Source organism: Felis catus, chromosome B3 (genome assembly GCF_018350175.1).
Source record: "Felis catus isolate Fca126 chromosome B3, F.catus_Fca126_mat1.0, whole genome shotgun sequence".
Lineage (NCBI taxonomy): Eukaryota > Metazoa > Chordata > Mammalia > Carnivora > Felidae > Felis > Felis catus.
In genome coordinates, this window is record NC_058373.1 from 69,103,778 (window position 1) to 69,118,464 (window position 14,687).

The 14,687-nt window shown below is 45.1% G+C and overlaps 1 protein-coding gene across 1 annotated transcript in view; it reads left to right on the top strand.

Moving 5' to 3' along the window:
* The window catches only part of RYR3 (ryanodine receptor 3), a 455,720-nt gene that overhangs the window by 376,185 nt on the left and 64,848 nt on the right, over positions 1-14,687 (top strand). The window contains exons 66-68 of the mRNA XM_045059588.1: positions 2,443-2,573; positions 8,847-9,167; positions 11,488-11,728. Of these exons, the coding sequence (XP_044915523.1) occupies positions 2,443-2,573; positions 8,847-9,167; positions 11,488-11,728 (693 nt within the window). The remainder of the gene's footprint in view (positions 1-2,442; positions 2,574-8,846; positions 9,168-11,487; positions 11,729-14,687) is intronic.

The following is a 14,687-nucleotide window of genomic DNA, read 5'->3' on the forward strand; positions in this document are numbered from 1 at the left end:
GACTGGCCTGAGGCTTGCTCAGAAGTGAAGCGAAGCGCCCCACAGAGAAGCCTAGTTCTCACTCCCTCCCCTTCCAGCAGGGTTGTGGCCTCCCACTGGAGCCTGGAAGCTCCAGACACAGGACACAGAGGACCTGTTCTGTCTGAGGGCTGCTGTTCTGTCTGCAGAGCGGCCCTGGATGGGGGGCATTTCACAGTCGGACCTCCAGCAAAAGGATAAGGCTGTGCCATCACCTAAAGTGATTGCCTGACTGAGGACATTCTTGCTTGCAGGAGGCTGACTTTAAAGTTACCTGCTCAAACACTTCAGAGCTAATAAGCAAGCTGTCAGGTAATCCCCTAAAAGCTGAGCCTAAGAAGAAGGTAGAAGACAAGGATTAAAACCACATATATTGTCTTTTAAGTTAATCAAAGGATGACTTTTTTCCCTAAGTTTGGTAACTTGATGGAAGTTGGAGGGTGGGTTCCAAGACTGCTTTCTCCCCTTCACTCACCCACCCTCCCCCTCCTCTCTCTCTTCCCTTCTCCCTCCAGTCCAGTAGGTTCCCCATTGCATCTAGGCAGTTCTTGGCCCCTCAGGCTTGCCCCTTGCAGACTCTGACTGTACCCCAGATAGCCATGACAAGTTATTTTTTTATGAACAATTAAGATCACATTTTTAGTCCAATAATCCAATTCAAGTGGGTCTCTTTCTCTGCTTTAATTAGTTGGTCCTAATTCTAATAATCAGACCATAAATATATGTTATTTTATCACACTGCTTCAGGTTCTAAGAAGGACTTTCACTATCTGGAAGACAAAGGTTAAGGTTCAAACTATGTGGCTTACTCCTCAGTAAGCAATGGTTTCCCTAACCATCCCCCACCCCATAGTAAATGCTTGTTGTACTCATCCAGAGAGCCTACACTTTTGACATTCTGGCTTCTTCGTGCTGTTGGAATTGTCGGCTGTTATCACAGTCAAGGGCAATTAACATGGCCTTCGATTCTGGTTTTGTTGGGGAGCTGAAGGGAACCCTGAGCTGAAGGCCTTTCTGTTTCCACAGAACTGCAATAGTGCGGGGTTAGCATTTGCCCCTGACTCCAAGTGCACCCTCTCTAGCTGACAGTTTTCCCCATGATGGTTCTAGAACCTCCCCCAAGATACAGATGGATAACTTCAGCTCCCAGGGATTCTGCTAGTGGGCTTCATATACACAGCATCAGCGCTCACTTTGGTCAGATGCAAAGGAAGGCAAACAAGATATGTTGGAGCACTGTAAGCCCCATCCAGTCCTTAATTATAGACCTATTGTCTGCATCTCCCACTAATTATCTGGTCATGGTCTAACAAGGGACTCATAGTATTACTTTGAAGAAATATTTCAAATTTTCTTCTTATTTGGGAACTGACATCACATGTGTAACTCACATAACAGGTTTGTAGTCTGACTGTCATCCAATGCCAGTAATTGACAGAAGATACTGACTTCTAAAAAACAGATGGTCCTGGTCTCTCATTCATTAGAAAGCAACAGGTGTCTGTGCCCATACAGGACCCTTCAAGACAGCACTGTAACTGTATTGTCTCACTAGCAGGACCTGCAAGGCTAACCAGGACAACTCCAAGACTAAGCCCAGGCCTGGGAAGGGGAAGCACTATCTCAGTACCAGCCCTGCTTTGACCAGCCAGTGGCTAGTTCTCATCACTTAGGCTTGCAGACTTGGTTAGCAGGCAGGCAAGGGCAAGTTCTTTCAGTTGGAAAACTAGAAATCTGAACAAGGAATCCTAAGCATTTTTTGTTTGGGTGCTTGTTTCACAGAAAGACTTGAGACCCAGAGCTTTATACATGGTGGACCCTCACATATTTGTATAGACTATTTGTGAGAAGGAACAGGTATTAGAGGTCTCTCCTCTAAATCAAGCAATGAGCTTTAGGATCTGACGTTTCTCTTGCAAGGCAGGTCTTTTCTTTTGTGTTTTGTTGCTTTTGGCCCATTATCTACTGTTCCTTCTGCTGGACACTGGCTCCATCCAAAGCAGGGAATAGACACAGAGAACTTACACAGATGATTTCAAAACATTCTGAGTACAAAGAGAGGATCAAATTCAGCTTGGATGCCTGCAAAACTTGGTCTCAGAAATGCTGGGAGAGAAGAACAAAGCTACATAGTGTGTTATTATATTGCCTCAGGCACTTAAGAACCAGTTTCCAGGTGGTGAGACCATGCCATTGATCAGTGTCCAGAGAAAGATGGGGGAGAGAAAAGTGTGTGTAATCTTGCTGATTACAAGCAAGAGATGATTACAAGCAAGAGATTACAAGCAAGAGATGATTACAAGCAAGGGATGTCCACCCAATAGATGCCCAATCTATGAGACATCTCGGGAAAGGGGCCTGGCCCACAATGCATGGGGCCAGCATATGGTGGTACCACTTCTAAATGGACTTCTTTGTTTCCAGGCAACGTCCTGCCCTTGGAGAATGTCTGGCCTCACTGGCAGCTGCCATACCAGTGGCATTCTTGGAGCCCACTCTTAACCGCTACAATCCACTCTCAGTCTTCAACACCAAAACCCCCAGAGAGAGGTCTAGTAAGTATCTTCCCTCAGGGGTCATCAATCCATATGTTGAGAGGAGAGCATCCAAGAAGGAAGGCCACCCAGGCAGGGAACAGCAGCCTTGTAGAACTTTGGGTTTATGTGGTCTGAGAGGAGAGGGGAGGTCAAAGACATGTGGCATGTCTCCATCTTACTAGAAAAATGGGCTTGGGCAAGTACGTGTAACAAAGTACGCTGGACTTTGGCTTCCTCTTCCATACAATGTGGTTGGACTCTAAATCCCTTCCATCCTAAAACCTTAGGCTTTCTAGTCTACCCTGGGTCTCAAGTGCCCTTTTGCACCTGGGGATATGACCGCTTTATTACGGTTCCTCTCCCGATCCTCATCAGAAGAAGCATATGTGCACTAGTAACCTAATTATACTTTCCAAGTCCAGGGAGAGGCTGTGTTTCTAAGGAGGATGACCCCATGCTATCTATCATCAGAACAAATCCTAGAAAAACACCAGAAGGGATTGAGATTGTACAAGAAAGAGAAGTTAACAGGAGTATTGACACACTAAGTTCTAGAACAGCAGTAGGCAAACTATGGCTATGGGCCTAATCTGGCCCTGCTGCCTATTTTTGTAAATAGTGTTTTAATAGAACATGCTCACACCTACTCATTTACATACTGTCTGTGGCCACTTTAGTACCATGTGGGGGAGAGGAAAATAATTTTTTCTCTACTCTTTTTTTTTTTTATGTTTATTTTTGAGAGAGACAGAACACGAGAGGGGGTGGGCAGAGTGAAAGGGAAACACAGGTTCTGAGCTGTCAGCACAAAGCCGCATGTGGTGGTTAAACTCATGAGCAGTGAGATCATGACCTGAGCCGAAGTTACATGCTCAACCGACCCAGCCACCCAGGTGCCCCTCTATTCTTTATTAAAAAAAATTTTTTTAATGTTTATTTGTGAGTGAGACAAAGCATGAGTGGTGGAGGGGCAGAGAGAGAGGGACACACAGAATCTGAAGCAGGCTCCAGGCCCTGAGCTCTCAGCACAGAGCTTGACTCAGGGCTTGAACCCACAAACTGTGAGATCACGACCTGAGCCCAAGTCGAATGCTCAAGCAACTAAGCCACCCAGGCACCCCATTTTCTCTTTACTGTTAATTGTTCTTGGCTGAGACCCCCCACCCATAAAACAGAGATTAACAAGAGAAAAAAATTTAATTATATACATACGAGTACTTACAGGAGCCCCACAAAGATATGAGACTCCAAATGCAGCCAAACAATTGAGGCTTATAGATACACCATTCAGAGCTAAGGAAAGGGATAGGGCTCTGGGAGTTCAAAAGGAGGAAGGCAATTCATAGAAAGGGAAAAAATAGAAACATTTGGTAAACGTGTGCCCTGCCCTGTAGTTGAGTCTCTTAGATGAAAAGGTGATTTCTGGTAAATAGCTCACTTCCTGGTACACGCCCCCATTCTAATGTAAATTTCCTTTATAAAATTTAGATTTCTCTTACACAAGGATAACTTCTCTATTTTCAGAGTTTCTTCCTGTGTTTGTAGATTCTTAAAAAAAATCAGCCCAAACAATCCTTACGCCAAAAAGGCATATTTTTGAGTGGCACATTCTGCTTCAGTTCAACCATAGGCGCAGAGTTAACTCATAGTGGAAAAAACTGTCTGGCTTGCAGATATTTACTATCCGGCCATTTACAGAAAAAGTTCCCCACTCCCCACCCCCCATATTCTAAAACACCCTGAAAATGGAATCCAAGGCAGGTTATACACCTGCTGCTGGGGAGTTAGGAGCGAGAGTCCTCATATATGGATGAACTATGATCCTACTAGAGGTCAGTGGAATAGGACAAAGGAACTTCAAACAAGGGAGCTTGAATGAAACTTGGACTCCAACTAGAAAGAACTATGATAATTTGATGTAACATGAAGCAAAAATTACCACACCTATGGTCCTAATCAATATTGCTGAAGAAAAAAAAACATAGTAAGCCATTTCAGACCAGAGTCTATCCTATTAAGAACCAATATTTTCTTAAAATATTGATTTACAGTATCAGTAGATGACTAGACTGTGTAGCAATTCATCATAGTCAAGCCCCCTTTTCAAACTGATATGAGATCCCGAGGAAGAGAGTTTGGAGAGTAAGCATTCATGTTACACTCCTTTGTCACTCTCTTCTCTGCATGTAAGAATACAGAGTACTAAGCCACAGTGGCTTTATTCTCACTTGCTTCTTGATACTTCAGATAAAAGAAGCACATCGTCCCCAGAAATGACAACCAGGCCGGTTTAGACAAGGCCACTTAATAAAGTTCTGGTCCTGAGCTAGAATACAGGGGAGAGGAGTGTTCCCAGATTGAGTCAAGAGAAAACCTTGCCCAGATGCTTCAGCTTGCCAAAGTCTCATGTGAAATCTCTAATTTCCCAACCCTCTCCGCCTCACCTTACCCTTTTTCCCCTTTCTAAGACTAGCAAAAATCTCTAACCTTGTTTTTCTCCACCCTCTGCTGATACCAAATGAGTCACATCTTACAGCTAACATGGGAGCTGAACCACTAAGCAGGCTCTGGTAATGTTGAGAAAGAGCTGTGACCTCTGTAGGCAGGTGCCAGGTAAAGTGTTCCTCCCCGGCTCCAAAGGGATATGGGCCCACTCATGAGAGTGCTAGGTGTTTGATCTGCCCCAACTGTGATTCAGGAAATCCTGTGTCTCTGTTTGACCAGGGTGTAGAGCTATGCCTCAGGAAATAGGCCTACTCTGCTCTTCAGCTCATAGACGTACAGTAGGGGGTAAAATCAGAACTTGACAAAGATGGGGGAAACCCTGAATGGGCTCTGGTAAGCAAGGGAATGACTCTGTCCCGTTGTTCTTCTCAAGGGCAATTAGAAACCTGTTCCTTCTTATTTTATATACTTGACCTTTATTTAGTAAGACATATCCATAAATAAAAAATAAATATAAATCATTGCATACTCCACAGGGAGAAAAAGAGAAGGGTGTGATTAGAGATGACACAGTTTTTCATCCATCAGTGACACACTGTGGGATGTGTCCCAGTCTCCTGAGTCCATGTTTTCCATCATTCAGTTAATCAACAGAGGGAATGCTGACCAGTGTGGCTCTTGAAAAGTAGAGCATACATGAATATGTATTCTGGGATAATCAGGTTAGCCTGGAGCGAGAGAATGACTGATGGCTTAATGGACCCTAAGAAAGTAGACTTCATTCATTATACAAAGTGAGTGGCCCCAAGGGACCAAGGTGGGGGAGGAATGTATAGGGTGGCAAACCATGTGAGCCTTTGGTTTGAAATATGAGCTGATTTATCAAGGCTTCAGTCAATGGGACATCTCTATTAATGGACAGTTGGTGTTTTGCCAGCACTTCCTCATGTTAGTAACTCTTCTGTAAGACCCTGGAGCATTTTCTGATTCATCCAGAAATTAAGATAGGCCTAGAAAAGGTGAATACTAGTATCTTCTAGGTATTCAAAATTAAATAAACCTTTGGTTGTGGGTGGCAGTGGTCTGTTAATCAGGTTATCAAACAAGATACCCTAGTCACCAGCCAGTTTACTTCCATGCCCTTATTGGAGCAGTCATCCAGAGAGAGCGGTGGCCCAGGTCCCATGTGAGCTGTCTGTTTACACAAAGAGGTGGTGCTCTCCCATGCCGCCTTATGAAAGAGCTGCCTGGTGGAGAAAATCTGACTTGAGAAGTTAACTCAGAATGCTTAGTAAAACAAAGATTGCTGGATGCTACCCCTAAAGTTTCTAACTCAGGAGATCGGGACTGACAAGTTTCCAGATGCTGCTGGTGGGACAACCCCACTTTGAGAACCACTGATCTAGAGATGAAAGGGAAGTATGTTCTAATGATAACTCCAACAGTCTCGTGCCTGATTCTTTTTTTCCTAAGTTTATTTATTCATTTTGAGAGAGACAAAGACAGTGTGGGTTGGGGAGGGGCAGAGAGAGAGGAAGACGGAGAATCCCAAGCGTGCTCCAGGCTGTCGGCACGGAACCCAATGTGGACTTGAACTCATAAACCGTGAGGTCATGACCTGAGCCAAAACCAAGAGTCAGTCAGACACTTGGCCAACTGAGCCACCCAGGCACCCCTTGTTTCTGATTCTAATAGGACCGAGCCGAGGCTGTTTTTCAGTAGCATTCATTCTTTGGGTTTGTTATGTGGCATTAGGAGTATAAAACACCATCTGAATTACAAATGTTTCTTTCACTCAAGGGCCAATTACATATAAATAACTTTTAAAGGTCATTATAATGATGCCAGTGCAGCACCCTCAAGCAACTCTTTTCTTAGGTAGGGGAAGAAAGTGTCCATGGTGATGTATTGTCTGTGTGACATTTAAACATAAACACCTGAGCTGCCTTAATTATAACGTTACGGCCAATAGTTGTAAACTTCACTTGCATCTGCGGCAGTTGGCGCTGTTCTACGTGCAGAGTTTCAAGATAAAAAGCTTGACTTCCCGGTCTCTAACTTCTTGTGTATGTAAAATTACTTCGCGAGGCTCCTCCAGACCCCCATGTTGATGTCACCCCTGGTGGCTGTTCTGCCGCAGTGTCCACAGACTAGACTTCTTCTCTGCACGTGACCACCACTGGCAGTAAGCCATGTCTGACCCTTATAATTCCCTTCCCTTGCAAATCACAGGAGTGTCACATTCTCTGGCTCTCATGCTACTAATCCTTTTGAAGTGTCTGGATTTTTTTTTTATTTTTTTAATAATTTATTTATTTTGAGAGAGCGAGCAGGCAAGTGCAAGTGGGGAAGAGAGAGGCAGAGAGAGAGGCAGAGAGAGGATCCCAAGCCGGCTCTGCACTGTCAGAACACAGCCCGACCCCAGGCTCCATCCCAGGAACCATGGGATCATGACGTGAGCCAAAATCAAGAGTCAGAGGCTTAACCACTGAGCCACCCAGGGGCCCAGAATTGTCTGGATTTTAAAGGACATTGGTCCACTTAAGACTTTCAAGGAAGAGAGATCTTTAGCCACAGTGATAGCAGCAAAAAGTCGTCACTAGGCAAAGAGTGTTAGGAACTCATGGGGCCTCTTCCATAGCAGGGAGGCTCCTGCGTATCATTTGCTTTGCAACAGTCCATGCCATCCAATAGACTCACTTGTCTCCGCTGCAGATTTAGTGTCTCCAACCATGGCCAGCATCGTCCCATATCTCTGCTCCAGAAAGTGCGATCAAGGGAGAAATCAAAATGGTTCCTTTCAACTGACCAGTATTTCTAAAGGCCACAGAATTTGTCTGACCTCTCTTACTCATTAACCCTTCAGTTCCTATGTACCTAAATGATAGAGAAGGGAGACTTCCAGCCAGCGGTAACCGCAATGGCAAGGGGCCTGCAGGCATAACTCAATTCACAAAAGACTTTATTTGAAGTCTTCCACTTTGTCCTTTGAAATTCATGAGAACGTCGCATTTTTCTCCGAGCATAAAAATTAATTTCCTCGAGTCATCTAGTGGGACTGATGTTCTAGAAAATTGCTCCCCATTTTCCTGTGGCTTCTCAGATTCCCTCGCCCCTGTGGTGCCTGATGCTTTGGCCGCAGTGTGAGAAGTTTGGCTTGTGGGTGGAGTCTGCATAGGATGTGTGTCCTGGGTCCAGGTGAAGTAGGCAGATGGGGGGCAGGGGAGGAGACAGAGCTGTGGGCTTGCACTGCTTTCAGAGTCCCTGCTAATCTTCTCACCCTTTAAGAACCTCAGGATGCTTCCAGTCTCTCCTCGTCTGCCCTGTAGAACAGGATGGATATCCCCTGGCTGCTTCTGTTTTTGATTCTTGTATCTGACAGCCTTCCTCAGTTTCACACTGAACTCCATCTGTTGCCGCATCATCCTGTCTGTCCGCATTCAGTGAAGTGACCTCAGTCTTAAGTGTGAGAAAAAGGTGGGGCTTCATCACTCTTCCTCACATAGAAGCCTTCAGAAACAAAAAGGTTTAAGCATGACAGGAAGTCTTGGCACAGGTCATCAATAACTTCTGTTCGAAATGCAGAAATTAATTCAAATACAATCCCCCCCACCACCACCACCAAATTTCAACCTATGTCTCTGGTCCAGCCTCTGGAAGCCGCCGTCTTTACACAAACACCTGGAGGACAGAAACTCCCCCATATCCAATGCTCACTCATCTGGAGCTCGAGGGTGGAAACTTAATGTCTCAAGACCAAAGGAAGGGCGGGAAAGACAGGGAAGTTTACATTATTTGTGCTTTTGAATTACTGTCCCTCTATTCTTCCTGTACCCTCTTGGTCAGTTCTGGGGATGCCAGACACAGTGGAAGAGATGTGTCCTGACATCCCTCAGCTGGAAGGCCTGATGAAGGAAATCAGCGACCTGGCCGAGTCAGGGGCCCGGTACACGGAGATGCCCCACGTCATCGAGGTGATCTTGCCCATGCTGTGCAACTACCTGTCATACTGGTGGGAGCGGGGGCCGGAGCACCTGCCCCCCAGCACGGGGCCCTGGTGCACCAAGGTCACCTCTGAACACCTCAGTGTCATCCTGGGAAACATTCTGAAAATCATCAACAACAACCTGGGCATCGACGAGGCATCCTGGATGAAGCGCATCGCAGGTACCACAAATGCCTCTTTTCCCCAGCACAAGGCCAGGGTGCCTGTGTTTTCTTTTCATCTTAGTCCATCTTTAAACTAGTCTCCCTCCCCATCTTAGTTATTTAACAGTAAAAAGGTTTTCCCCTGGAGAGCTTCCTAGAGCAAATGCCTCTTGCCCACTCCTCACCTAAGCCAAGTCCCTCGAATCTCCAGGAAGCCCTTCTCGATACACTCTGCCTGACTCAGATGTTCATTGCTTTATTTGCTTTTGGTACTTAAGACTCCCGTTTGCTCTTACAGTAATAATTGTGGATATTTTCCTGGTAAGTGATCCTGTGTGTTTTGTACATGTAGAAAACTCACTCCTATCTGAGCTGTACTCAGATTGCTAGCATTTGTATTTCACGTTATGCTTTCTAAGACACTCTCTAATTTAGCTTCACAGCAGCATCACTTTGGGATTTTTGTTTATTATATCTGTGTCCCCCTAGAACTGCTTGCATGCAATAGGCTCTTAATGAATTTTGTTAGCTGATTTTCTGTTCCTAAAGCAAGCTCAAAAAAAAAAAAAAAAAGAAAGGAAAGAAAGGCTTGGAAAATGAATAACCATACTTCCCACAGTCAGGAAACCGTGAATATTTAGTGTCCTCTTGTCAAAGCAAAGTCTGAGGAAACAGAAGCCAAGGGGAAGCCATTGCCTTTAATCAACCTACAGTGTAGACAGCTCCATGGTGGCATTTTTACCCATGCCATCCCCTGGATCAGGAGACACGGTGACTGGGCCAAAGGGAGCTATTAACCCAACCTTAGATATTTATCTTCCCAGGCAAATGAGAAGGTATTCCTCTACGAGACCAAGGAAGAAAAGTTCCTACCCCCTTCCTGAAATGAACCAAGACTGGAATTATCAATATTATAGGTGCCCATAGCTACTAGATGGTGCAGGGTTCTGTGAACAATATAAGTAAATAAAGTTGAGGTTCCTTTCTGACCCATTAGCCCAAGAACATTGCCAACCCCAAGGCAATTTGTTGAGAAGCTCTAATTTGTAATTCAAGAGGGATTCAGGGACAGAAGCAGGCGGAAGGACAGACTCCTTCAGCTCCCTAGAGGTGCAGAGAGGAAAGATGTCACAGCACAAGGTGTGCTGGTGGCAGTTGAACTTGACTTGTTACTCCACAGGGGTATCCATATCTCAGGCCACTTAATTGCTGGCGCCAAAAAAAAAGTGATTTTAAGTTGTAACCCCATCTCACCCACATCTGGAATAGCCATTCTGATTATGGGTCCAAAGCAGAAGTAACCCTCCGGGCAGGGCAAGGTATAGAATGTGAATGGCTCTCAAAGCGCTGAGTTTCCACTTCTCGGTTGATGCATCTCAGCAAAAGCTGCCTTTGTCTCCTTTTTCTGCAATGGTCATTTTTGTGAAAGTGAAAAATAAGGCAGATTTAAAAGAAAAAGTGCCAGAATGTAGGTTATTTCCGATTGAAATGCCCTAAGCTAAAGAAGCCTTGAAATACACAAAACATACACCATGCACATTGGCATTGGTTCTTGACTCTTATTAATTTTATTTCACTTATTTCTTTTATAATTACTCTGACTCTGATTGTTATGATGAATTGGACCAAGAGGATATTCCATTTAAGGAAAAGGGTACAACACATAAGTTTTATCTTGCTCTTTAAGAGGCCCAGAATCACAGTCCCAAGTTCCACTGATTACTGTATCTGCTCTTTGACTTCTGGTGGCCACCCCAGCCTCTCCTTCCATTCATTATACCAGATAATTAGTCGATCTAGCTTCCTCAGGACCCAGAGGAGCCCCCAGGCAGCGAGTTGGCAGTTTTCAAACATTGGAGAGTGAGAACTGTGGGTGGATTAATATATTTTTAACAGGAGTTTCTTCTATAAAATAACCAGAAAGCATAGCACTGAGTGCCTACTTTTGGCTCAGCACAGAGCTGGTTATTAGGGGGAAAAGGCTCCATTCAAGGAATTGGTAATATTGTTAGTAAGCCCAAACCAGCATGAACGTGCTAAGACTATGATAAGGAGCTAAGAGGTGTGGCAAACAGCAGGCATGCCTGAGAAGGTCAGGGGTGGCAGGGGCTCCCTGTGGCCTGGACAAGCAGAACAGGAATAGGGACCTTGTCCTGTGGCTCCATTCCCCAGCTGTGGCTTCCTGAGAGCAAGCGGGCCACTAAGGAAGGGAACAAGAGGCAGGGTCTATCTTGAGTTGATGGATTGTCACAGCCTCACCTTTCAGGATCACCTCTTTCCTTTTATTAATTGTTGTAATGTGTGAAATGAGGGGGAGGCTTTTTGTTTGCAAACGCAGTGTATGCCCAGCCAATCATCAGCAAAGCCAGGCCGGACCTGCTGAAAAGCCACTTCATCCCAACTCTGGAGAAGCTGAAGAAAAAGGCTGTGAAGACTGTGCAGGAGGAGGAGCAGCTGAAGGCTGACACCAAAGGAGACACTCAGGAGGCGGAGCTCCTCATCCTGGATGAGTTTGCAGTCCTCTGCAGAGACCTCTACGCCTTCTACCCCATGCTCATCCGCTACGTGGACAACAACAGGTATGTGGGAGACCTGGGGCAGCCTGTCCACAGAATAGAAAGGTGGTGTGGGGTTGTGTTACAGGTGAGAGAGGGAGTCACGGCTCCTACCCCCACCCACCCCAGCCCCTCCAAGAGAAAATTCCGGGTGTAGGACCTCTGGATTGCGCTTTCCTTGGCCAGTGACTCCATATGGTCAATGACATGGCCACCCCTTCCATCCTCACATGCTACTGTAGCTAGGAAGGAATTGGTCAGATTGGGGCAGAAGTAACCCACTTCTTCCCCTCCGCTGTTCTGTCACATATTCATTCAACAGATATTACTGTGTGTCAGGTGCTGTTCTAGGCATTGGGAGACAAGAATGAACGAAACAAAGATGTCTGGCCTAAGGGCTTTCATTGTGGTAGGAAAGTAAGGCACACAGACAATAAACAAAATAAGTACTTACATACTTAATGATATACTTTACTTAGATAAGTAAATTCTACAAAGCAAGGTTAAGGAGAATTAAGAGTGCCCCAGGTGGGTGGAGTCACAGTTTTAAATAGAATGTTACTGGGGCACTTGGGTAGCTCAGTCAGTTAAGCATCCACCTCTTGATTTCAGCTCAGGTCATGATCTCACAGTTCCTGGGATCAAGCCTCACGTCAGGCTCTGTGCTGCTTGGGATTCTCTCTCTCCCTCCCTGCTCCTCCCCCGCTCACTGATGTGTTCTCTCTTGCTCGTTCTCAAAATAAATAAACATTTTAAACAGATGATGGATGGATGGATGGATGGATAGATAGATATAATGTTACGGAGAAAGCAATACTTGAGCAAAGAGATGAAGTGGGAAACCATGCAGGTCTGAGAAGGGTTATATTCCCAGGAAGAGGGAACATGTGGAGTAAGCCCTGAGGAAGGAGTATGTTGGGGTGGAGGAGAGTGAGGAGTAGGGAGGAAGGGAAGAGATGTCAGAAAAGCAATATGGGGCCAAGAGTGCAGGCCCTTGGAGGCCATTGTGAAGACTCTGGCTTTTATTCTGAGAAGGGAAGTTGGTGGATGCTTTAAGCTACTCTGTGATGTGATCAGATTCACTTTTTGAGCACAGCATAGAGGCAAATAGGGGGATGAGGAGACCAGTTGGGAGGTTCACAATGATCCAGTCAAGAGCTGATGGGGGATCCTTAGAGACAGAGCCAGCTACTGGTTGCCAGGTCCTGGGGGGAGGGGGGACCAGAAAGCACCTGCTTAATGGGATTGGGGTTTCCTTTTGGAGTCCTGAAAATGTTCAGAAACTAGATAATGATAGTGGCTGCCCAACCTTATGAATGTACTAAATGTCACTAATGGCAAATTTTGTATTTTACCACAATAAAAAAAGTTTGATGGTTGGATCCAGGGTTGTAGCAATAAAGGTTGATAGAAGATGACAGATTCTGGGTCTATTTTGAAGTTTTAGAGCCCTTAGGACTTCCAAATTGGGAATGAGAGAAGAAAGGAGGGTCAAAGATTATTCTTGCAAATGGAAGAATGGAACGTCCAGCAGTTGAGTAGGGGAAGATTGTGGGTACAGACATTTTTTAAGGGGAATATCTGGAAATCACTTTTGGATATGTTAGGTTGCCTATTCAATATAAAAATGAAAATGTTGAGTGGGCAGTTGAATATATGTGTCCAGAGTTCAGGAGAGAGTTCTGTTGTAGCCATTGGAATTTGGAAGTCATTAACATATTGGAGAACATGAGACCGGATGAGAGAAAGAATTTTGGGGGGGAGAGAAGAGTTCCAAGGACTGAGCCCTTGTGCTCTCCAACATCAAGAGGTCAGGCAGAAGAGGAGGAACTGATGGCAGAGGCTGAGGAGGAACAACCCATGAGACAGGAGGAAACCCAACAGAATGGTATGTCCTGGGTGCCAACTTCACAGACCGTCTCCAGGAGGGAAGAATGATGAGTGAAGGTCATTGGTGATCTTGACAAAAGCAGTTGGAATGGAGAGATGAAGTAAAGCCTCTTTGGAGTAAGTTGGAAGAAAATGGGAGAAAAAGACTTGGAGAGAGAAGTACAGACAATTTGTTCAAAGAATTTTACTACAAAGAGGAGCAGAAAAACAGGATGCTAACTAGAGGTAGAAGTAAGGTCAAAAGAAGAGTTTTTAAGATGGGAGACTTGTCAGCTTGTTTCTTCATTAGTGGGAATGATCTGGTAGAGAAGGGGAAATTTATCTTGTAAGAGTGAGAGAGATAATTTCTAAAGCAACGTTCTCTGCACAGGCAAGGGTCAGCATTAGATGATTTATCCACATCAACAAGCAGGGGGGGCAGGGAGTGTAGGTGCTGATGCTGGCAGATACACACACACACACACACACACACACACACACACACACTATGTCTGGGGTCTTTAGGAGTCCTTTCCTGATAGCTTCCATTTTCTCAGTGAAGTAGGAAGCAGGATCATCAGCTGATATTGAGGATGGGGAGAAGATGTTTGGAGGTTTGAGGAGTAAAGAGAAAGTGTGTGGTGATAGCCAGTGAGAGGGAGAGAGAGTAGATGGGTCAGAACAGTGTCATGTGATTGCCAGGCAGCATTAAGGGCCCCACCTGAGATCTGTGGTCATGAACTTAAAGTGAGACCCATCACCAGGTTGTCTTTTTCTCCAGCCAGTTCATTCCAGAGCGACGCCCAGAGTAGGAAAAGAGTTGGATGTAACCAAGGTCGGGATTTTGCAGTGTGAGTATGACAAAGAGAAATAGGTTAGGGTGTTGAGGGTGTATAGAAGAGAATATTCATAATGATTGACCATGGAATTTCAGCAGCATGTTGAGGACGGTGAGGACATGGTGGGGGCTAATGTCTGTGAGCAAGCAGAAGAACAAAGGATTATTAGTCCTAGTGGAGAGCAAGGACCAAATGGATTTTTATTATACTGCGCCCTCTTAAAATTTAAAGTCCTTAACACGTAAATTTGAAAAGGTTTAATTTTAAAATACTCT